Source organism: Eimeria necatrix, genomic scaffold, assembly GCF_000499385.1.
Source record: "Eimeria necatrix Houghton genomic scaffold, Enh_scaff48, whole genome shotgun sequence".
NCBI classification, from domain to species: domain Eukaryota; phylum Apicomplexa; class Conoidasida; order Eucoccidiorida; family Eimeriidae; genus Eimeria; species Eimeria necatrix.
In genome coordinates, this window is record NW_013654362.1 from 53358 (window position 1) to 77483 (window position 24126).

General features: G+C 49.9%; 5 protein-coding genes across 5 annotated transcripts; 1 reads left to right on the top strand and 4 right to left on the bottom strand.

Moving 5' to 3' along the window:
- Window positions 1–727: 727 nt before the first annotated feature.
- Window positions 728–5758, bottom strand: ENH_00057830 (heat shock protein, putative; the record flags this gene model as incomplete). Its single annotated transcript, XM_013581726.1, has 12 exons — window positions 728–963; window positions 1139–1325; window positions 1556–1698; window positions 1969–2116; window positions 2319–2555; window positions 2731–2961; window positions 3195–3526; window positions 3705–3840; window positions 4032–4248; window positions 4544–4854; window positions 4945–5243; window positions 5455–5758. The coding sequence occupies 12 exons, from the start codon at window positions 5756–5758 to the stop codon at window positions 728–730; spliced, it is 2781 nt and encodes a 926-aa protein (XP_013437180.1).
- A 2133-nt stretch (window positions 5759–7891) lies between these two features.
- Window positions 7892–16083, bottom strand: ENH_00057840 (RENT1_NEUCR Regulator of nonsense transcripts 1 homolog ref|XP_323582.1| h (ISS), related, related; the record flags this gene model as incomplete). The annotated part of the gene is made up of 15 exons (XM_013581727.1): window positions 7892–8265; window positions 8912–9023; window positions 9197–9259; window positions 9357–9483; window positions 9725–10460; window positions 10569–10700; window positions 11278–11347; window positions 11505–11534; window positions 11688–11761; window positions 11997–12083; window positions 12235–12967; window positions 13122–13604; window positions 13737–13937; window positions 14136–14452; window positions 14670–16083. The coding sequence occupies 15 exons, from the start codon at window positions 16081–16083 to the stop codon at window positions 7892–7894; spliced, it is 4953 nt and encodes a 1650-aa protein (XP_013437181.1).
- A 1751-nt stretch (window positions 16084–17834) lies between these two features.
- ENH_00057850 (hypothetical protein) lies at window positions 17835–20086 on the bottom strand (the record flags this gene model as incomplete). The annotated part of the gene is made up of 3 exons (XM_013581728.1): window positions 17835–18213; window positions 18460–18697; window positions 19090–20086. The coding sequence occupies 3 exons, from the start codon at window positions 20084–20086 to the stop codon at window positions 17835–17837; spliced, it is 1614 nt and encodes a 537-aa protein (XP_013437182.1).
- Window positions 20087–20306: 220 nt separating this feature from the next.
- On the bottom strand, window positions 20307–20957 carry ENH_00057860 (hypothetical protein, conserved; the record flags this gene model as incomplete). Its single annotated transcript, XM_013581729.1, has 1 exon — window positions 20307–20957. The coding sequence occupies one exon, from the start codon at window positions 20955–20957 to the stop codon at window positions 20307–20309; it is 651 nt and encodes a 216-aa protein (XP_013437183.1).
- A 1005-nt stretch (window positions 20958–21962) lies between these two features.
- Window positions 21963–23661, top strand: ENH_00057870 (hypothetical protein, conserved; the record flags this gene model as incomplete). Its single annotated transcript, XM_013581730.1, has 3 exons — window positions 21963–22026; window positions 22130–23353; window positions 23474–23661. The coding sequence occupies 3 exons, from the start codon at window positions 21963–21965 to the stop codon at window positions 23659–23661; spliced, it is 1476 nt and encodes a 491-aa protein (XP_013437184.1).
- Window positions 23662–24126: the final 465 nt, after the last annotated feature.

The window sequence follows — 24126 nt, forward strand, 5'->3', positions numbered from 1 at the left end:
CCTGTTCAGTGGCGTTCCATTGCGGTGGTGGGAGTACTCTCGCCTCACTATGAAGTATCAAAAGTATAACAGGACGTTCCAGCACGCCGCTGTCTAAGGAAAAGTAGCGAGCAAACAAGCTATGGGCAACCACATCTTAATGGACGGTTTTGCTTTGCTAAAAACAGTCGTCGTCCGGCAAGGCCTTACCGTTTCCCGCGTTTGGTAGATCGAAGCCTGTGCACCGGCCCCCTTGACTGGGTAGCTGAGCTCAAGGGTTCAGCTTCCCTACGCGCAGCAACAGGCGCATCGGCCGGAGCTGCACGCCCGTGTAAACACAGGTCGACGAAAAGCGGTCACAAAGAGCCATAATTTAGTACCTCTGAGAAATCGATGCGCTGTGGTCCTCACACAGCACAAGCAATTGGGCATGTGAAGAGAATACACGCGCTACTGTGGTTCCAGGCTGGATTTCATCTCTAATAAAGGGCGGCACACTGTTTGCCATGAACTCCACAGCTGCTGCCTCGCGCAGACCGTGATCTTTTGAACCCAGCCAGTGGGTCAGCTACAACAGGTGTATGTGTATACATGTATGCTTGCAGAATCCAAATGCTGTAAGGACCCAAGGCGGTAGATGGGAGGAGTAGTGCGCCTTCCATCCATGCACTGTTCTCTTTTCATGGGACAAAGAAGGCAGATCCGCAGTGGCTGATGGAGATCCCCAAACACTGAACGCCTTCAGAGCCTAATACCTGAAGCGTTTTGTGTTTGCCGCGTGCATTGCCTCGGACCGTCCCGTGTAGGAGCTTGTACGGCTGCTTTCAGAGATTGATCGGGGTAACCCGGCTTCTACGGAAGGGTCTGCTTCCATTTCATTTTGCGCTTGACCCTCTACTCCATGTAGGCGGGTGACACGCCACTTCCACTTTTTCTCTGTCGTGCTCCAATCAGCTATTGCCTCGTGATCTGGCCCAAGGTCCCCTGCAAGTTCAGGCAATGACATACAAACGACATGCCACGAGATGGCCAAACCAACAACGAACATAATGCAGTGCTTCTTCAAGTGTTGCAGAAACTGCACATGTTTTTCTGAGCAAGACGCCGTGACGAGCAGGGGCGGATGCAAGAATGCGCTGTGCTGTGGGTGGGGGCGAACCGTTTAGCAGCATCACAGAGAGATCCGAAACGATGTGTTTCTCCAAATATCTTTTGAGGGGTCGTGCCCCAAATGCTGGATCGAATGCCTCTTCTAGTGCATGCTCCAGCGCTCTGTCAGTTAGTTGCAAATCTATACGTTTTTCGCGGAGGCGCTGACGGACCTCATCCACTTGCAGCCGCATCACCTACACCGCCCCACGCTCGTCGAAAAAGAAGATATGAAATGAGTCCCGATTATGGGCAGAAGAGCACTAAACAGAGGTAACTGTTCATATATATTTCTGTCAGGGTTACATTTGCACGCCAAAGCATATAGGCCACGAAGTACAGCTTTTGAAGCGTTCAAGGGCTACCAGTGAAGCACGGTCCATCCTGCTATGAGAGCCTCAGCTAAGGTGATACCGAATTCACGGACCTCCTTTAGGTCCGTATCACTGAGCGCTTTAAATGCCACGATGTCGTCCAGGCGGTTGAGCAACTCGGGTCTAAATATATGTCGCACTTCCTTCATCACCTTTGTGAAAGCTTCAGCAAAGGCCTCCTCAGCCTTTTCTGGACCTGAATTTCATGAACACCGTATCAGTTATGCATCACGAAGACTACGTAACGCAGTCAGTCAGGCATGAGCATTCCCCCAAGTATAAGGATATCGACGTAGCTATTTCGGAGCAAAAACTCGCAGTCCGAATGGCGATACCAATGTATGGCCATTGTAACCCGGCAACAGATTATATCACAGAGACTTTGCATTGGTGAAGTAAGTGAATCAACTGATTTAGCCGGAACTAGTGATGCCTGCATATCGAAGAGATAGGAAAGAGTCCATACCGGCCACATAATTCTCAGCCGCTGCAAGAAGATGATGGGCGCCTATGTTTGAGGTGAGAATTAGCAAACAGTTGGAAAAGTCCACAGTGCGGCCTTGAGAATCAGTGAGGCGCCCTTCATCAAGGACTTGCAGTAGAACATTCCAGACCTGACAACAGCTATTCGAACTCTACAGTTTTGAGTTTCACGCACTCGCTAGCATTCAGCCGTTCGGATAAGTCTGCTGTAGACGCGAACAGTGGCACCACACCTACACTGCACTGCTCTCGGGAACACCGCTATTGACTGAGTCTCTTCGTATCTGCCGACTGCGCCGATCTAATGTTCTCCCAGCTTTCCCTTGAACTCACTTGGTGATGAGCCTTCTCCACTTCATCAAGTAATACTACTGAATAGGGGTTGCGCCGGACTGCCTCGGTGAGCTGGCCTCCTTCCTCATGGCCAACGTAACCCGGCGGGGCCCCAATAAGTCGAGCGACAGAATGAGACTCCATGTACTCTGACATGTCCAAGCGTACGATGCGTTCTTTTGTATCGAACAGCTCTTCAGCCACAGCTTTGCACAATTCCGTTTTCCCGACTCCGGTCTATGCCATATTGCATTGGCAAAAAAATGCACACCAATGCACTGCTGCAAAAGCTGCGGCCAAACTTTCTGAAGATTGTAGGATAATCAAAGCAATGCCAACTATGTCATTGATGGAAATTGTCCACCAGCGATGTGCTAAAAAAGGAGTTTCATGAGGTTTCAAGACAACTCACGGGACCTAAAAAGAGGAAGCTTCCTATTGGCTTGTTACGTCTGGCGAGCCCTGCTGCTGACCTCAAGATTGACTCAGATACGGCAGTAACAGCTGCAATCTGCCCAACGACACGCCTAGAGAGTTTTTCTTTGAGCTGCAAAAGCCGTTCTTTTTCTGTTTGTGTCAGCTTTTGCACCGGGATGTTTGTCCAACGGTGCACAACGTCAGCTATCTGCTCTGGGCCAACAACCTGCGCCACAACAACAAGCACGCAATCGTATCCCCGTTAATTCCCCTCAACCTACCCCGCTCATGTACGGAAAAGATCGCAAATAATTGGAAATACAAAGAATTTTCCGCCACCGCTGCAAAAGCTTGTAGGGCTCCTTGGCGCAGCAGCGCACGTCTTGCCTGCTTCACATTTCCCATGTTTTACTCATATCTGTCTAAACAAGTACATTATATTACACTGCAAAGCGGTACCTCTGTCAAGAGCGGTTTGTGCGTCTTTTCATACGTCTCCTGCTCCTTTCGCAGCTCCGTGAGACGCTTCTGCAGTCCAGGCAGCGCGTCGTACCGGAGCTCTGCGACGAGATCCATCTGGCCAAGCCTCTCTGCTTTTTCAATTTTTGCCTTTAGCTCATCTTCCTTCAATGCAAGTTGCCGCAATTCATCAAGAGTCTCTTTTTCGCGGGTGTACTGGAGCTGGAGCGGCTTCAGTGTTTCCCTGTGCTTTGCAATCTCTTGTCGGACCTCATTTAGGCGTTCTTGCGAAGCAGCGTCGCTTTCCTTTGCCAACGCCGTTGCCTCAACCTCTAATAAGAAATAAAGAACACGCATGCACAGACTGACCGAAGAGAAAAGTTCACCTCCTCAAAGATGTGCACCTCGAAATGATCTATGGATGGTAGGGGAGCGTGGCAAATAAGAAAGCTATCTCCATAGACACCCATACTCTAATTATGTGCACGACGGAAGCTGAAGCAACCGTACCCAGCTGAAATATCAGTCGCTCGAGGCGGTCCATAATTTCTGGCTTGCTATCAACCTGAACGCGGGCGATCGCGCAGGCCTCGTCCATGAGATCAATGGCCTTATCGGGTAAGAATCTGGAAGTAATGTAGCGATCCTGCGTGGTAAGCACACGGGAAGCACTGCCATGAAACATATCTGGCTGTGCATATACCCGGATAACAAAAAGGGTTCTTCTCTCGCGTGTTTCCTCACTGATCCCTAGAAAACGAAGCATGCTGTCAAAGTGGAGCCATGGCGACTCCTCAAATGAAAGAAGGAAAGTGCTATTTCACAGTGGACGCTTACCGCCAGTTGAGCTGCTTCTACAAGGGCACTGTCCAGGATCCTAACTCCGTGATGTGCGGCGTAGCGATCCTTCAAACCTCGAAGGATGGATATCGTCGCAGAGACAGAAGGCTCGTGAACATGCACTTGCTGAAAACGTCTCTCAAACGCAGCGTCCTTCTCCACGTGCTTTCGGTACTCATCAAGGGTCGTTGCACCAATACAGCGGAGCTCTCCCCTGCAATAAAAAGGGCAACGAGCGCAGGGGCTTATGCGTCTCAAGTAACCCAGCTTGTTTTCTGATTATCGTTCCTCGCTACTTATTCCAAGCGCGCTTTTTTAGTCCTAAATTGCACGAAATAAGAATGAAGACGAGACAGCGACACTGATCAAGCATATACAAAAAGCCTGGATAGTTCCGCCAGCGTCTTACTCAGTGCAGCAGCTGATATGTACAGCAATTCACGCTTAGGAAAAATCTACATTATGTAGAAAGAACACAAATTAGTCTTAAAAAGTACGATCTCATGTACCTAGCGAGCATCGGCTTCAAAAGATTAGCTGCATCCATAGCACCATCTGTCTTGCCCGCACCCATGACCATATGTATCTCGTCAATAAAAAGAATAACCGAGCCCTCTGCATTCTTAACCTCCATTAGAACTGCTTTAAGACGTTCCTCGAATTCCCCCCGGTACTTCGCACCAGATATGAGGGCTCCCAAGTCGAGCGATATCACTCGGCAGCGCAATGAGGACGGCACATCCCCCTCAACAACACGTCTGGCAAGCCCCTCCACAATTGCAGACTTTCCCACACCTGGGCAGAATTCATACAGTTCAGCCTGACATATGTATGCTCTGTGGTTGTTGGGCTAGCAACATGGGGAAGCTGGCAGGGCATACCAAGACTTGCCTGGCTCGCCAATTAAGACAGGGTTATTCTTTGTTCTCCTGCAGAGAATGCGGATTACCCTTCTAATTTCCTCATCCCTGCCAATAACAGGGTCCAGCTTCCCCTGTTCCGCCAAGTCAGTGAAATCTATTCCATATTTCGTGAGAGCATCAAAGTTTTGGTCGGCCGCTTCTCCCGTTACTCGCGCTCCCGCTCGGAGCTTCATACAAACTTCCTTTATTTTCTTGTAGTCACAGCCAGCTTGCTGAAGTATGTGTTTAATTGTGCGGTTTTCGCATACTGCCAATAACAAATGGTCCACCGCCAGGTGAGTGTCCTCTGCAAGAAAAGCATCAAAACAGAGTCAGCTCGTTCGGTCGCTGGATGTCAGAGTTTATTCGAGGGAGGAAGAAATCGACAGAGGCCACGAGAGCGTATTCCGCAGTGCGGCATGGCTCAATCCCTCACAGGGCACTGGGCAAAACAACAAGCTTGCGTGAAGCCCCTATGTATAAGTCTAGGTTTCCAGACAGTTGTGCGTCGGGCGCACTCATTTCAGTTTGGATGGTTTTAGCTTGACGAAATACTGCAGTGCACGCATGGTTTGGTCCAATGTACTGAGGTGGAGGGTTCTGAGCTGGGAACTTCGAAATCTCCAAATCTACTTGTTCATGAAGGAGAGTCAGATCTGTCCCGACCTTCCGCAAGGCCTGGGTAGGAAGCTGCTGCGGATCTTGCAATAGGGCCGACAAAAGATGAACAGGGTCAATTTGTGGAGCTCCACGCTCCCTGCATATCTCCTGCGCAGCTGTGTAAACCTTGCGCACGAGCCCAGTCCACTGAGCCGGATCCATCTTCTGCTTGCACAAGATGTCGTGAACTTTAGTCCTCTATGTTACAATCTTTCCTACTAGTTTCACGGCGAGGCACAGTTTGTGCAGTTGCAATGGCTGGTCAAACGAAATCGCCGAAATTGCCTGACAGTGGAGTTGAGTCGGACGAGAATGCTGCTCAGCGTGTGTGGGTGAACCTTCTTAAAGACCCCAAGGAACTTGCCTTTAACTGCAAATTAATTTGGTAGGAACTTCGAAAAATAATTAGTGAGATGTTTCTATTGGCCGCCGCCACCAGCCGATTATGCTTGTGAACCTTAGCTGAACCACTGGCAGTCATGTGATGTGTGTGGAACAAGCATGCTACCTCAATCAGGCCCAAAGCTGGTACACTGTAGACGTAGCTTTAATACAAAAGAGCTGCAACAAAGTCACTTATGTATGCTGGGAATGCATTGTTTCAGTCACTTGGTGGCAAATAAGAGCCGATTTTCAGCTATGTAATTGAAGTGGGTCGCTGGACCACTCTGCAAGCTGCTGGTGAGCCTGGGTCGCATTTAGATTCCTTTCAGGTTCGTAAACCCGTCTGCTCAAAGGCTCACTATGAAAGCCGAGGCCAGTCCCAATAGCCTGCAAGGAGATTCACTGAAAGAGCAAAGTTTGCGCTTCCTCTAGCGCGTCCCACCCAATTGCTGGTCACCTTGCAATCAGTTGCCCTTAAGGCCCTGTGAAAGCTGAGTTCTCCGGACAAGTGCTATGAACATCTAGTCCTCAGTTAAATCTGAAAGTTATGTGATTCTTGGTGCTGTTTCACTTAATGTGCTTGGTGTCATGTTTTGCAGTTTCCGCAGCAGCCTGGCCAAAGCACTCTTGCGGAACCCCAGCAGGTTAATATGCAGCGAAATCGTACAAGAATAGTATGAACTTAAGACATGTAGAGTTACAGGGACCTTTGTCCATGCTGCAGTCCCATGCTATTTGAGGTGTTGCAATTTTTCCTATTCATACAGGTGCATATAATCCGTGATGAGCGGAAAGAGATATTGGCATTTGCTCACTGGCAGCTAACTCTACAATGCCGCGGCCATGAGACGGAAGAGAAACGCTGGGGCAACGCCGGAAAGTTGCGTCTCTCTTCAGCGGTAAGCAGAGTCTAAGAGCAGCCTGAGCAAGCAGCCTCTGGTCTGGAGGTTCTGTCGCAGACCACGGGTATAAGAGTTCCTGCACCTGGCTTCTAGATATGTCTTCTTCGAAAAAATAATATGCCATAATTCCTGCTTTATGAAATACTCTGGAAAAACACATACGTGTCGGACTTTGCAGTTTGGCGAAAGCGACGCATGTCTGGTTCACGGTGAGGACCGTACCGGTAATTCCAGCTCATTCACAAATTGGAGCGCTTGGTTGTAGCTAGAGAACATCTCTTGTTTGCAGCCCTATGGATGCTGCATGGTGTCCCGGCGCGTTCGGAAACCAGGACTTTCGTATCACAGGATGCCTCAGGTGCAGAAACTCTATAGCTGTTTTGAAGCTTTTCAAAAGCCTAGCCGCTGAGCCCTTTGGTACAGGCATTCTGGCAAAGGAAAGCCGAAAAGTTGGTGGCCCTATTTTGGAGGCAGTTCACTTCTGATTATAACCGTCACAAGACGAGACCCACCCCATCGTAAAGCGTTGCAGAAAAGACATGAACGCCACAGGACGTGCTGCAATCCAGTGTGAACACTCTAAATTGAACTAAGCTGGGTAGGGAGGGCCTTCTGGCTGCCAAAGAATTGTCATAGCTTTGTCTTCTTCGACTCCGTCTCGCCGCCATCTTCCATGGACAAGGTGCGACGCTGGAAGACAGGGCCAAATCTACTGCAGTTCCCATATGCTTCAGAGTCTCAAGAGCTACTCTCTGTCTAAAATATGCGGCAGTTAGTGGGTTGTGCAAGTTCAGGCACATGAAATTGCGCGACTTGTAGCTGTGGACGACGTTAACAAACGTGCCCCATGCTACCACGGCAACATGTTGAAATGCACAAAATGTGATATGCCGTGTCCCACACAGTGATACTAGTAGGTCCTGGGATGTGCAGTAAGAAGCCTATCATGCATGTGCGGCCGTCTGATTCGGAGAGAAGGTATTGCTTCTAATTAATTGTCTTTTGGTCCTTAATTCCAAGTAAGAGACGCACACGACAGCACTGCCCACTTAGTTAGCTTTGCTGATACCGCAAATGCAGTTGTATGCAATGACTGTGCAGTGGCTACTTTTCCGTGTATGCAACAACTGTGCAAAGTTTGAATACTAGAAAACGCAAAAAAATCTTTTTTTTTTAGCAAGGAGACGACTCCGTGTTTCCGTGTCCCTTCTGAAAAAACAGCGACGTGTTCTTGCCAGATTTCAACGTATGCAGTGGGTCTAGACTGACGTGCTGGGGTGTCCTGCAGCGAGGAAGGAACATGCCTTCTGTTATTCTCCTCTTCAGAGAGGGATGATCCAACGGCAACACTGCTCCAAGCATCCTTAAGAATAGGAGAAAGCTCTGCAGGAGGCATCCAGCACAGAAATACTTGAGGAGCTACTGAGCTGAATATGATGCAAAATACAGCCGGTTCTATACAGCACATGGCGAGAGCCTTGCGTGGCTGTGAGCGACCCATCCTCGTAGATGGGCAGCAATTCCCTTCAGCTAATATCAAGATGGCTGGGGTTTTTGCCGTTGCCTCTTTCTGATATTCTGCCCTTACAACGTAGCGCGGAAGCAATGTATGTGACCTGAAGAGACTCACGCGCCAAGTAGGCGAGGCGTCGACAAGTGCTTGCGCATTGCCAATGATTATGAGGCCTCCGCTAGCCCTAGATAATGCAACATTAATCCGTCGCGGGTCAAACAGGAAGAATTCATGGTCACTCTGCAAAAAATAAGCACTCGGCAACTTGACTGGAGAGCTGATAAAAAAAGCAACTATTGGGCGAATTTTCAGAGGAAAAGGCCATAAGACAAAACGCTGGCAAATCTGAAAAAGAGAAGACAGAGGTCGAGCAACCTAGCCCACAATTCAGACTCAGCGGTTAACAAACATGAATGAGCATGACACGCCCCTACACACTCATGCTGGTGTCTTTTCTAGCTATTGCCAACACAGAGCAACTGTAAGGGCCTTGAACTGCTTAAGTGCATACCCTACGAAACCCCTTGACAGCAGACAGGATGACGTATTTTCTCTCATGGCCCTGAAATCCGTCAACAGTAAAGACCTGCGGGTGTGGGCGGCACCTCTCATCCAGTACGTCGAGAGCCTGCGAAGCGCACAAATCTTATATCAGATGAGCGGGAAAGCCCCTCATCCAAATTTCAGTAATTACATAAAACGTCATCGCCAATTTTATTCAGTCTTATCTAAAGAGGGCCAGTAACAAGACCTGCCAGCCAAAACTTTTCATACTATGGCCTCTGCAAATGTAGTTCTCACAGGCTGAACAAAGCACAATCGACCTGAACGCCTTGAAGGCTTCTGGGCGCCATCTAGCTGCTCCTAAATCGCAAGCATACAAAAGAATGCAGCAGTCACAGACGGGAGCATGACTTTCACACTAAACTTCATTGTGACTCATGCAAGCAGTAACACTTACCACAGGGTGCAGAATCCGTGAAAGGAGCTGCGCTTGCGCCTGGTAAGGAGTAAGCACTGCTATTTCTGCCTTTGAGGCACCGCAACTGAGCAACGTTTCCACGCATCTGTAAACCAAAAAAGCCTCTCTGAAGAGAAACATATATCAAAGAAATGCACAAAAGCTACTATATTCATTTTATCTCTTTACCTTTGAACGAATCAGTAAAGACCACACAGTCCACATAAAATAAGAGGGCAGCACGATACACTCAACACAGATAATACACCCAATACACACCTCGTAAGCGATGCCAATGCTAGACACTAGTACATCTGATGCACCAAAATATTACGTAGGAAGGCAATGCTGTGGCAACGAATACTGACAGAGGATTCTGCAGAGAGCCTTTCACGCGTTGTTCCGCAGGTAGACTCTTCAAAAGTGGCCTGCATCCGTCTGTGACACTTCCTGGGGCCGTTGCAGCGGTACAACTGAGGGCTGCTGCTGCTAACTCCGTGGTCAAGACGGGTAGCTCAATCGTGGCCAACATGCCTGTCGGGCCTGACGCCCAAAGTGAGGTATCTACGAAAAGAACAGGGAGGACTTCCGGTATCGCATCGTAAGGCAGATTTTGTGACCAACAGGTTGCCGGGCGTGCAGGCCCTGAAGGCAAGAACTCTGTGTCCATTTGCTCCAAAAGCTTTTTGGCCAGATCCTTATCACCTTCGCTGCCATCAGGCCATGGAAAATTGTGATCGTGGTTGGTGCCATCCACCTTTAAGAATTGAGTGTCATTCGCATGATTGCTTCCGGCAAACTCCTCACACTGAGCCAGACCTATAACGTCGTAGAAATTTTGGCTCTCGACTTCGGTGGCATCTGGTGGGGCTAGCGGGCCCTCGGAAAATCCCGACAGAGACGTTGATCCAGCGACTGCGCGCTGCCCCTCTTGCTTTTGCTCGTTTTCAGGTCGGTTTGGGGGCTTGTGCGGCAGCAACGTTGAGCCCAAACGCGCAGGATGAGTCAAAAGCATGCCCTCATAAAAGTGAGCAGATATGAAAGCAGCAAGAAGGGGAGGCATCCGAAATTGGAGATTAAGAAGTACCGACCTGCATGCGCCACCTGCAAGTTAAACCAAAACACAAATCATGATCCTCTTCTGCGCTTCGCCTTGACACACCAAAGAACAAAACCAACTGCAAACGTCTAGAAAAAGAGACTCATCCTGACCCTTAAGAGCGCTAAATAGAGAACGAGGGGACGAAGATGGAGGCAGAGCAGACGCCGGTGGTAGCTGCCTCTCATCGCCGATCAAGACCACCAAGTCCGTGCCATTTACCAACGCCCCAAGGCCTGCAAACTCTGCGAAAAAAACGACTTTTGCCAAAACTCGCATTCTTAGGCACCAAGAGGAGCGTAGACCTAGAAATGAAGAGTCGGGCGCAGCGCAAAGGCAGCAGTTCACCAAGGGAAAACGATGGAAAAATCTAAATGCACTGTGCTGCTACAGCAAAAATTTGAAAACCCAGCACATATTTTGGACACGCTCAGTCATCTCAAATGGGAAAAGCGGCACGCAAACTGTTTGACCCGAAGTTAACGCTGACATGTTTTGAATAAGGTGAGTATTGTTGAAGTGGGTTTTGGGCCTACGGCAAACAGGCTATAAGAAACCATGTTCTGAAGTTACGAAAATAGGGGCACGATAAAATGCCTATAGAATTAGATATCAACAGGCATTAATTAGATATAGAAGTGCAACACGGTACCCATAATGAGCCGTCAGTACCAACACAGCACAATAAAAGCTGGAGGTAGAAAAATAGCGAGATCGGCGAGGGTATTGAAGAGCTGCCACTCAAGAAATCTGCAGAAAGCGAGAAATAGGCGGAGTCCAAACAGTCTGCGCGACATTGAAGAGATTGCTACAAGAACGTACCTGTGAGTTGGGAGCTTTCATCCACGAGAACCCGACGAGGCCGCAAGTTTAGCTTTGCCAGTCGATGGCCCTTCAGACGCCGCGGCATAGCAACTGTACAGGCATCCTTATTATAGCCAGCACCAACTTGCATATTCAAACTTCCACTTCATCCAGTAAAGTGTGCCAGGGTGCGGCTACCGCCTGACGAATAAGTAGCAGTGGCAGCAGCGAAAACAGCAGCTCACCTGGTAGACTGTGTCCAAAAGCACCAGTGCCTGAATATCCACAATGCACCGTTACAGTGGTGCAATGCTGGCTGGCCTTTCCAAGACCAGTACACAGAACAACAAGAGCTCAACCGTTTTTAGTATTTGCCTCAGGTTGCCAGCTTGAAATGGAGGGTACAAATACTAGCGAGGAGAGCTTACTTTCTGTGTGGCGCTAGGAGTCTCTAACGCAGCGGCCACTGAGACTTCATCAGAAAGCCGAACTGTGCGTACGCCTACATACAAAAAAAGAGCAGGCATCAAGACTCTCCAACGTAGCGACGACTGCCACAGTCACTACTGCAGTGAGCTTGTTGTGCACCCTCAAGTGCAACTGTCGAGACGGCCCGAGAGCCAAGACGTGCTGAATTGTACCTTCCTCATCCAGCTTATTTTTTAGAGACCGAAGGGCCGCATGAGTTCCTGCGGCAACAAAAATGGGAGATCTGCATGCACAGTGCGTGTCCTTACAATGGGTGGCTGAGCTGTATGCACACCCGGACACCCATTCACGAACAATTGCACCAGCCACAGCTGTCTTTCCAGTCCCTGGAGGTCCTGCAGCAGTAGTCACCAACCACAGAAGCAACAATGGTTTTAAGAGAAAACCTCTCTATCAGCGCGGGCTGCAAGTGAATCGCATCGACAGAGACCAGCTGTTACACCTGAGGCGTCCAACCACACATTTTCTTAGATCCGCCCAGCATACCTTCTATGGTTACGATGCGGTTTTCTCGAGATGTCGCTGCAAAAACAGCTTCACGCTGTCGGAAAGTCAAACTCTTCGAAAGTCCTATTGAACTCCGATGTGCTTCTTTGTCCTGCACTGTACCATTTGTTGCTGCGTCTGGCGCTTCTGCACCCTTCATTACCGGTGCTACTGTTGAGTGCAAGCCTTGTGTAAAACAGGTCGACGCTGCCAATTCATCCTCAACCACAGCAGCGAGACTTGCAGCCTTCTGAACACTTTTAGAGAATTTGTTGCTGCCCTCGTTAGCTGTGAGAACCCTTAGGACATGGCTTCCACTAAAAGGAGCAGTTTCTGCTTCTCCTTTTATTGTTTCTGCTGCGCCTTGTGCAGACAGCAACTGCATCGAAGCGGCTCCAGCCAAACTTTCAAGGGTTTCAACTTGACGAGTATGAACAGCAGCAATGAATGATACAGGCATTGCCCAGAACCGCGCGCCTTCAGGAAGCGAGAATCCGGCCTTTCCATCATGCTGTGATTCATGCTGTAGATATTGGTGTTGCTGTTCCGCTTTCTGAGCAGCTCCTGCTACTGCTGACTCCGCTTCGTTGCCGCCGCCTCTTTTCTGAAACATGTCCCCCGCTAGGCAAGGGTGCACCTTAACCTTAAGGGCCTGGCGTCTGCTGTTGCTGCATACGGATGCGATAAAGGCCGGTGCCTCCAGTGCATATCTGTCTGATGCCCAGCATGTGGCCTGAATCGCAGAAAACACAACTGAATCCGAAACCGATTCAGCTGCCGGGGAAATTAAATCTTCTGGAAAGCACGCACAGACAGCTCTGAAAAGAAAAGCAGCACCAGGGGCAATGCCAACAGCCGCAGCGGCAGCCGCCGGCGGATCATCCCACCATATCTAGCTGCTGCAGCACATCACGCAAATCCCTGTACTTGAATCTCTCGCTCTGCCTGTGACCTTGGGTTAAGGAAGAGAGACAGTCGGCTGCTCTTGCTGTTATCTCCATTCCACTGCGAGTTTCGGTTTTCCGGCTTGGTGCCGCTAGCGTTGATGTTGCTCCTGCTGAGCAGTTTGGACAGTCCAGTGAGCGCTGAAGAAGCTTTTCGACAGAAACAAGGAACGTGAGACCACAGACTACGCACCGAACGTTGTGCTTTTCTCCTGTGGATTCAAGCAAAGCCTGCAGCAGCTGCTGCCGCTCCTCCGTGCTCCTAAGATCTCCTTCATGCCCTTTGTGCACGGGAAGCCCGGAGCCCGGATGAAAGGTTGACTGTAATACTTCAGATGCTGCCGCTGCAGCATGAACCGTTACAGAAGCGAAGTCAAACGAGCGACCGTGAAGGAGCCGCAGCTCTTTTGCCACGAATGTTGCTGCCTGAACTCACGACACAACACACAGCAGGCCTAACAACCGACGGACGCAACAAACGATAAAAACAGCACAGTTACCAGCAACAACGCTAATGCCAACGACTGCAACCACAACAGCCACAGGACCCACACTCACCGAGTCGACAGGTTTTAATATTAGTAGCGATCCGCTCTCTAGCTGCTGCCAAGTGTTCTTTTGCCGGTTAGGAGGCGGATGCAAGGGCCCGTCAAGTACCCTGAAGCACCACCGTGGTGCTGCAGACCCAACACGTGGGGCTGCGCCAGCAGCCACTGCTTCCACGAGAAAGCTTTCTGTGCAGTCAAAATCTCGGACGCTCTGCAGCAGCAGAAACACTGACAATTTCATCCAGCACGGCGAGACACCTGCTAGCTGGTAGCCCAGGAAGCGGGTATCCTTCCTTGACACATCCCAATAATGACACTGTGTGACTAATGGATTTGGCAGCCGCTGCGGGAGCCGCCGAAGTCGCTGCTGAAGCAGTAGAAACATTAGCAAGGGAAGCAGGAGACCTACCTGTAGTAGTTGTGCCCCCTTCTCTAGTGCAAGCGTTGTCAAGCCACTCTCCACATATGCCAAGCACCGCACAGCCTCTGCATTTGCCACTGAGGCGAGAGAAGGCAGCAAAATACTTTGTTTGCTGACTGGTGAAGCTTCCGCTGTTTCTGCTCCTGTGTGCTCTCGAGCTGCCGCTGCTGCGGTATTATTCGTCATTCCTAGTCGGACATGTTGCCTCAAGACGGTTATGGCATCTTGAGTGGCATGCGGGTACAGCGCAGCGGCCTCTAAGAGCCGCAGAAGCTGTCGAAAGCTTACAACGCAGACCTTTTTGCCTGTAGAAGCAGAAACACCAGCCACAGAAACGAAAGAGACGATGGTGGCAGTATTAGAAACATAGGCACATCCAATTACCCATATTGCTTATGGGCCGTTGCAACTACTGTGAAAGAGCAAAAGGAGCTAGCCACGTGCTCCAACTTTGGCTGTGTCAATTCATTAGACGAGACCGCCACATCCTGCATAGCACAAGCAGTGGCATGTAGGGCTGACTTGAAGCATCAATCTTCTTATCGTGCTTTCTGCAAAGAGGTGGATATTCAAGAAGTAGCTCCTTCCGCCGCTGTGGATCAGTCTCAGAGAGTATTCGCAGCCACTTCTTCCAAGCGGAAGCAGAGCTCAAGGAGCAGGTGCTGCACGCAGATACGACGAAGTGCTCCGCAGTACGTGCTACAGTGTCAGCTGCAGGTGCAGCGGCTTCTGAAGCGGCTTCCAGGGCAGTGGCTGCTGCTGAGGTTGTAGCTAGCCCAGCGAGCAATGCGCCACTTCTTGCTGAAACTGACAACGATCGGAAAGGCACTGCAGCGCTGGCGGGGCTAACTGACGTCCCTGCTTCTGACTTCCTGCAGATATTTCTGGACCGCATCACTGTGCCTTTCAAATCAGCCCATCCTCCAACAGCAGGCGCTGTATTTGAGAACTGCCCGGGCGAAGGTGCAGCAGAGGCAGCAACAGACGGGCCACTTCTCTGAAATGTCCCGTAGCACTTCCCCTCTTGATGCAGGCGATGGGTCTTCAATGCCTTTTCAGGAGAAGAAAGTGTCACCGCTGCTGGAATTTCTAAACCATTCAATGATCTGTAAACACCAAGCCGAACTCTACAGCTGCTGCCGCTGCTAGACGTGCTTGTGGTGCTGCCGTTGTTGCTACTGCAGGTGCTTTTTGCCGTAATAGTCCGGGTCGAACTCTTAAGCTCAGAAGTCTTCATGAGGAGCTCGTGCTGTAGCGGCATATACCAATGCTGACGATGTAGCGGCTGGTGCAGTAGCTGCTGTTGTAGCTGCTTCTGGGATCGCTGCACATATGTCCACGCCCCAATGGCAAAACTGTCACCGTCCAAACGTGAGGTTTTACTGGTCCCATCTGCACGGCTCGTCGTTGGTAGCGTTCCTCCAAAGGAAGCCAAGTGATAAAAGGCCAGCCTCAGCTTCCCTACAGTATTCGCAGCTGCTGAGGCTGGGTCTTGATTTGCTTTCGACGCCATCCTTGCGGGAAAACTAGCGCACGGTGAAAATGGACCCGGAGACCTCCTTCCTTCTGCCGTCTTCATTGTTTCTTCCTGTGCTACTGCCTTTGTCATTCGCACCGGTGACGCTCTCAGTCTGCAGGGCGTCCCGCAACCAACCACTTTGTCAAGCACCGAAGAACGTCGTTCGTTGCGGCTGGCTCCCACAGTGCTGCAGCTGCTGCATTCATATCGGCCCCTGCTGCACGAATGCACTATAATTGGGTCTCTGTAAACTCTGTGAACAGCAATAGAGTATTGGCCTGCATATTTTCCTGATAAGTGTACAAGCAGGTGGCGTTGGCGCTCTCCCGAATACAGCACGTGGAGATAGCGATTTCCCTCTTGAAGCATTCTTCCGACATCCTTCTGGTATCTACTAGACCATGCCCCTGGCCTCATGTCTATGTCGTCCCCAGTGGTGTCCTACGTTTTGCAATAAGGTTGATTGGCATGCCCGACATCACAAGACAAATACTGCTTCCGCGGAAGGCGTTGCTGCTGCTGCAGGCAGCAGCAGCAGCTGCCTCTAAATTGATGCAACATGCATCTGGAGACAGTTGACTGTGCGTCTACAGCTTGTGGAGTTCCATTTTCTTGACGAGGTCTTCATACCTCCCAAGCTAGACAACAACCTAGCTTGAGGGCCTGCCGATAGGCGCCTGCTTCGTAGAGCATACAGATATACACAAAACTGGAAGATGCAATAAATTAGGATGGCAACAATACGCTGGACAAGTCAGTGCCTTCTTGGATGACGGCGTTTTCATATGGCTGTTCCCAGTACTAGCTCATCGCGGGAGGCTTAATAATGAGGGTCGTGCCTTGTCATCTCTTAAGTCAACATCGAAAACTATTTGATAATAGTACAAAGAAGGTAGCCGTCAGTGAAGCCGGTCATCACAGCAATTAGTTGGAGTCGTTCATTGAAGTGGCGGGCGGCGCCGACTCGGAGGGCATGCTCGGTGTCTGCACACAGCAACTGGTCTTGAACAGCCAGAAACATAGAGATACAGTGGACCGACGGATTAACACATCCATATATTTTTACCATGTATATTTTGCATTTCGGCTTTACATAATTAGCCATGAGCGTACGCAGCTCAACCCTCGCAACTCTTCCGATGAATGAGCCCACGAGCCAGCAACAGCGGCTTCAAGGTGGGCTTTAAGGATCTATACATAGAAGTGAAGCTGTTCTAAAGTTTTGCACAAAAGTATTTTTCTGTCCCGTCTGTCGTACCCCGGATACGCTGATGAATAACAGCAACAATTCTGAAGCTGCCATAGTGAGCGCGTGCTCGTAGCTGGTGGCTCATCTCAAGTTTACCCAGGTCACAGATAGCCGCAGCTTCTAGTCTCTCCACTGCTTGTGAGGGGCCGACAAACTGCAGGTTAGTTCCGCTGTACCATGAGAAGCCCGGGGAACCAAGGGCGACCATGCCAAGGAAGCTGCCGCTTTCCACAGGATGATGGATCTACGGCACTGACCTCAATAATCTCTAATCAATAGGCAATTATCATGAAACGACTTTTGAAGGGGCCGATTATGCAAACAGAAAGCCCTGCATATGTTAACTACCGCAGCTTGTAAGTACGTACCTACGGCCTTCTGTGAAGTTATGAGGTTGTGGCCGAAGTACAGAGCAGTAGCATTACGCTGTAGATCCATGACACGCAAGCCTTTCCCCGACCAGGCTGTCCGTTCAAATTTACTGTGCACCCCCTGTGAGGAGGGCCAAAAGTAATTTCCTGGGATGGACGCTATGCGTGTTGCAAGGTCTCCACAGCTGCGGCGTTAAGGAGAACCCTTACTACTGTGGCTGCGGGGCTTTAGGCTTAACTTTACATCTGAACGCTTTTTACGCCCTCACACTGTGAGAATTTTTGCGTCGTTCACGGCAGAACATAACAATATACGATGTGTGCCATTAAATTTCTGTGAAGGTGCGAATATTGACATCGGACAGTTTCACGCGCATACCGAGTAGAGCAGAGCCTCTGTATGCTAACCAAAGAGTATGACTCTTCGTTTGCCCAAGTTAGCGGGTCCGTTAAGAAGAATTGCACACATGCAGCAAGTCAAGCAGGAAGAGCCCCAACCAGGATTGGATCCGTCGAGCGATACGAGATTAAAGGCGCCAGAAAATCTTCTATTTTTGCTTCGATACAAACTCGCCTATACTTTGCAGTTCTTCGGCGGTGGGGAACAGATCCTGGCACTTGAGGTCAGCCGCGCGAGTAAATAAAGTTGCCATTTGCAGTTTCGAAAGACCAGAAAGAACAGGCAACGCAGCAGCATTATTTTTATCAAACAGTGCCCTACACGTGACAAGCTCTCCCAAGGGAGTCCTTAGGTCTATAGTCTGTGCAAGGCTAGCCACAGAGTAGCGTCTATCAGTAAAACGCAGACAAGAATTGTATAGCAATCTTGAGCCGCTTCCTTTCTCTTCTTTCATCACTCTTAACAGGAGTTTCGCCGCATCCACTAAGCAGCCATTAGCACAGCCCTCAATGACGCCATAGAGAAGCCTGCAATTACGCAGAACACCTAGCTGCTTTACCAAATAAACAAGAAACAGCCTAGAGACACTGCTGAGAAGATAGTCATCAACAAGCCTTGTTTGGCAGTGTATGCGTTTGGTCATCCTTCCAGGCATCCTTACCCAAAAAATCATGATCATTAACTTGCAGACAGGACCACCGAATTATTCATCACGTATGTTTCACCGCAGATCTGATGAAAGTCAACTAGTTTACGTCTTGTGTGGAGCTTACCTGGTATCTTCGACAAGAAAGCCAGTCAAAGATTCAGCCTCAACTTCTCCCGATGTCGCGAGCCCCACTTTATTTTCATTACCTTCTAGCTTTTCAACGCTCGAACATCGATCTTTATCTTCCTCTCCTAATTGCCTCGCCTGCTTAGCCAGTCGGCTTTCCAGCGGAGCCACAAGAAATAAGCGATTTATTTCTTGTTTTGGCAGCAGCAAGGGGACACTCCGCTCCACCACGTCGCCTTGCTGAAGCACACGCGGTCCATGCAGAACAAGCCGCAGCACGCTTTCTGAAACGTTACCGATGCGATTTGTATGTACTTCCATTTTTGAGAAATTCGCACATTTTTGAATACGTGACAGAATATTTCCTTATTCTCTTGCAGCTGCGTTGGTGCATATCAACGCCTTGATGTCTACAAACGGGCAAAGTTGCAGCATCACAGATGTAGCCATGTCCTAAGATACGAAGATATTCAGCACTATCGCTTTTTTCTCGCTCGTGGACATACGGCTGGCTGAACAAAAGTACTTAACAGCTCTCAAGAAATGCAACACATGCCGCATGCCGTACTTCGTGGGATCCTTGCCTGATGAAGCGCAGCTGGCCTGGGCGAAGCACCCGGCTGCAAACCTTTAAAGAGCGGTTCTGCAAGCCTGATTTCTATTGACATGCGGACACCACTTTCCATGAACTCGGGACCCTTGATATGTCTCGGCTGAGATGTTTCGCTGCCTTCTTTTCCGACTAGGTGCCCAGAAAATGGCAGAACATCAGTGCAGAATACAAGATGGGTGGCCATACAGCTAGATAAAGCCGTCAAACAGAATGACGCGACTGCAAGGGGAGGCCGGAGTCGCGTTGCATCTGAAGACGCTGGTAAATAATTAACGTAGCCTGGAGGTGAGGTACTTGAAGGCCCACCGCTCTCTGCGGGATTTATTGCAGAGCGCTGTGATTTTGCCGTCTGCCTTCGGGCTTTTGATGGAGTTCCTGCTGCAGCCTTTTGAGGCTTTGTGGGCATGCGCCCTGTAGCTTTCTCTCGGTACTGAACGTCAGTGATGTTAGAGCATGACTCTGATGTGTCCGTACGTCCTGAACTCTCTGCTGCTTGATGAAGCTCAACTCTGAATCTGCGCTCCTCAATAAAATCTTTAAGCTCGTTTTGATCAGCCGCTGACGGCCCCCAGAAACAAAGAAAGCCTGCATTCCATCTTATGGCATTTGCCGTTGAAGCAGAAGATAGCTCCTTCGGCTCGGTTTCTAAGACTGTTCGAAAGGCATGAGCACGTGCAAAGTACTGAGAAACAGCTTCTGGAGGGTTTTTCGCCTGACTGAGAGAATGCCCCCTAGCTTGCAGTTCGTCACGGGCTCCTTTTATATCGCTTGCAGGTACACTGGAAAGCGCAGCAGGAGCAGCGGGCACAGCAGCAGTTGCCGCTGCTGCTCCTAATGCCGGTGTTGTTGATGGTGATATTGCCCCAATGGATTCTGCAGGAACCCCAGGACTATCATTGAGTCGCGCCTGCTGGGGAGGCTGGCTGAGCAGTGGAAGACCACGAACATCTTTAATGAGTATCCAGACTGGATTTAAAAGGTGCCGCAGTTCCTGTGAAAGTAACGACGTCATTGCTTTCACTTCGACGTGGAAAGAATGAAGCCCTAAGACACAGTGACTCTGAAGCATGTCCATGCAATAATTCTCCAACATACTTCGCTCTCTTGACAAAAACGTTAAGTACTAGTATTGCGGCGCCGTTAGCGTGAAGGCCTGTTATTTAATGCCTTGTACTTGAAAATTCTGCGAGCTAGACAACACACTCTCAAGGTGCATATCACTTTTGCAGGGCCTAACCTGGAACCCGCACGAGGGTTTCTTGAACTCCTTCGGGCGGCTGCGCTCTTTCCCCGTCTTTGAGAAGCAAAAGGGGAGCAACCGACATCTCAGCTATGCGTGACTCTCCGGATGGAATGGCGGAGCGAGATGCGCCTCCCTTTCTTCCCACTCTCTCCTTTCCTTCAGATCTAGATATCTTTGTTTGAGCTTCTTTGCGTTGAGCCACATCTGCGCTCGACTCTGTGGTTCTAACGACAGTAAATGCTATGCTTTCTTTGATGAATTGCTCGCAAGAAGTGGCGGGCAAACTGAATGGTGCGAGAATGAGCTCATATTTCACTGCAGCCCACTGGCAGCAGTCGTCTGTGGAATCATTTTGGGCGTGATCAGGTGACCCTGCAATGAGAACGGAAGAAGTACCCGTGCAGGCCGCCACACTTTGTGCTGTGTCTGACCATGAAGAGAGGGGCCCCGTCTCATAAACTTTTCCTAGGAAGGTACAAAAGACGTGCAAAGATGGAAGGGCCTCCTTATCGGCAATTACAGAGAATTCAACAGCGATGGATGCAGCTGTATTATAAGGAGCCTCTATCGCCTCGACGGAAAGTCGAAGCAGTGCTCCTTCAGGCGCAGCAGCCTGATTACTGCCACCAGGCTGTGCCATTTCGGGAAAGAAGTAGCAGAAAATGCCCTAGCATTTCTTCGTGATAAAGGCCCGCTTTGCGGAACCTGCGCACTTTGAAGCTGCCTACGCGGTGAATCCTAAATTCTGCTTTTCCTCTGCAAAGGCCGTTGATCCCTAAGTTCAAAGCACAAATCTACTGGCGCGAAACGATTATGTAGAAGAATTTACTACTGTAGCCTTTTAGACAAGAAGCCATGGGCCATCCTAGGTGACCACGTGTGCTTCAGGATCATTTTGTCCTCCTCCCAGATGGGTATAGCAGCAACACGATACTTCCAATCTACAGGATTAATCGTACATCATTTGATAGACCAAGTTTTCACTATTGTTCAAAGTGCAGGGCTGCCAGCTGTGTGCGCGCAACGCACCCTAGGGTGCACGGGTACGGCCCTATCTGCTTAATAGCTCTACAGTTGCCCTACAGCCACTAGGATTCTGTAAATCATATGTATAAAGATGCAAATCGAAAATTTACTAAACTGTACGAGCCAACTAGGGGCGGGGCAGCCCCCCGAGTGGACCCCTTCCCCCAGGCCGTGCTCGATGTAGACCGTCGATTCGCTTCCGCCTATCCTAGCGAAGCAAGAGAGTGCGTAACGAATTTCAATGGTTATTTAAGTATAATTACATGTTTATTATGAAACTGACTACCCGAAAGGGCCAGAAGTTAGCAAGGGTGTGCGCTGACGCGTAGAGTACTGGACCAGTGCTGGCCCCACCACATCGCCTCGTGTGTGTCCAGCACAAGAGACGCGTTTGTCTATCCTTTCAGCTTATTCATTTGTTGAAAGCCAGGTATATATATTTGTTTTTTCTGGCTCTGCCACGGTCACATCCTGCATACTCCAGGGGAGCTGACTTTCTTGCGCCCCTCCACTCTGTTCAACAAGTTTCAGTGTGCGCGGCCCCACACTGGGAGAGTGCAAGAGTCTATCTGCATCGCCTGCTTCTAAATAGTTTTTCCTTTGCATTTCACAAGAGAAGATGACGCACTTTTCCCGAGAGGAAGAACCGCCCGAGTGCAGCCTGTTCAGCGTGCCATTGATCGGTGAGTTCAGCTAGAAATTGTTCGAGTAGGTCAGTGCGAGGCATCAAGCGTCCAGTATTTACGCGTGCATCTATCTCACATGCTTCTCTTTATTGTTTTGCAGCTGCAGGGGCTGCATCTGACGCCCTCTGTTGCCAGGGCCCGAGGAGAGATTTCGCCGCGGAAATGGACTTCCGGATGGCCAACGCTGCGAGAATGTATCCTGCAGGCTACGCCTTTGTACCTTCTTACGTTGGTGGATACAGGAGTCACTATGGAGGGCATGCACCTGTCTATATGCAGTACTCACCTGCCTCTCAGGTTAGAGAGAATCTGACGAGGTTCCAGACACCGAGGGCAGTCGACCCACTGTGCTACCCGTCTTATTCCGTGGGACCCCCGCCACAGCAGCAATCTTGGGCGTACAATTGTGACCCCGTAGAGAACATCAGCCTGAGGCCTACAGCGCTACATGCTGACCTTCCCCTTGGCGAACAGTTGCGTGGCGACTGGGGAGGGCCGCAGACAGGACGGTCCATATCTCCAGTTGAACAGTTCGAAGCTCCATCGCAGTATGGACTGAGCTCTATATCTCCGCAGCAAATCACTGCGATTCATGGTGAAGCTGTTACCACAGTCTGGCCGCGAACAGTCGAAGTTCCTGAAGTCTTGCCGGTGGACGCTCAGAAGAAGGACGACCTAGTGAAGCCAGAAGCAAAGGACGAAGGAGATTCTCTCCAACAGTCTCATTCCAAAGAAAGCCAAACAGAGCTTAAAGTGAACCAGTTGAAGACTGCCAAAGAAGGCAAAGGTACGCCACGAGGAACTGTTGCAAAGAGAAAAACAGCAGTCAAAAAGGGATCTCGAGGCCCAGAGAAGTCGCAATTCGCAGGGCAGGACGACGCGGGCTTGGGTGACACAGTACCTGAGTTGACGAAATCAGAGTCTGTCGAAAACGCTTTGGAGCCTTCTCAGTCAGAGCTTGAGAAACCAGCGAACGCAGAGCATGGTGACCACAGCGATGTCGAGGAGAGGAAACTTGACAATGAAGGAGCTAGTGGAGATGCAGCTGCAAGGGGCGACGAACAGGAAACAAAACACAAGCTAGCGGAGGACACACCAAGGCAAGATGCAGAGGCAAAGGAACCTCTGACTCCTTCAACCGCTGAACCCTTTATGACTGAGGACAAGAGCTTCAAAAGAACGAACAAAACTTTCCAAGACAAACTTGAAATTGCGAGTCCACGCTGCGAAAAGGCAAGGAATGCCGATGTTTACGCCATGACGATGTCTGCACCCCCGGCTGTCGGCGTAGGGCTGACGCTCCCTCTTTCACAGAAATTTTCAGGTAAGAAAGAGCCAAATAGAAGTGATGAAAACAGTGGGACAAATTGCGGCCTCGAGAAACGAGCAGTGAGCTCCACAAACTTGAAGGAACGGCATGATCTCGTGTCGTGTGCGGTCGCAGGGAACCATTCTCCGGAATTGTTATCTGAGAGGTGTGAGCATGCAAATGGTAAGAACTGGCCAGTTGGTTATGTGCCTCCCCCAGATGATAAGTACAGGGAGTTGGTGCTCGGCAACCAGGTGTATCTAGAGGGGGGCACATTCTACTTGAGTGAGACGGGAGCCTACCTGTTAGGACTAAGGGACTAATTTGACGCAGCGGCCTTTCAAGAATCACTGCATTGGACACGGCGCCTTTTCCGTGTAGAATGGTGCACGCGCTTGAGGTTCGACCGGGTTGCATCTGTTTTGCTAGGCTTAGGTTGGAACTATTAAGATGCCCGTTATTGCGACTCTGTGACCTTACGGAACCGACATTGAGGATGCGCAATGTCTGTGGCTCTTGGTGTGGCGTATTGAGTGGTTATCTGGTGTTGCTGCCACAGTTTCGTAACATCTGTCGTGAGTGGACGGCAAGCGCAATAGTGCACGTAGCTGCAAGTTGCTATGGTCGGAAAAGCTTGGAATGCCTTCATCTGCGCTAGTTCTGTCTTCGTAAATATGTTTTTATTCAGCGTTTGTGTTGCTGGCCAAGGCCGGCACAGTTATGAAACAGTGCAGTGCTCTGTTTTTACGGACGGTGGAGCAATTTAAGAATATTTGTTTTGCTAGCAC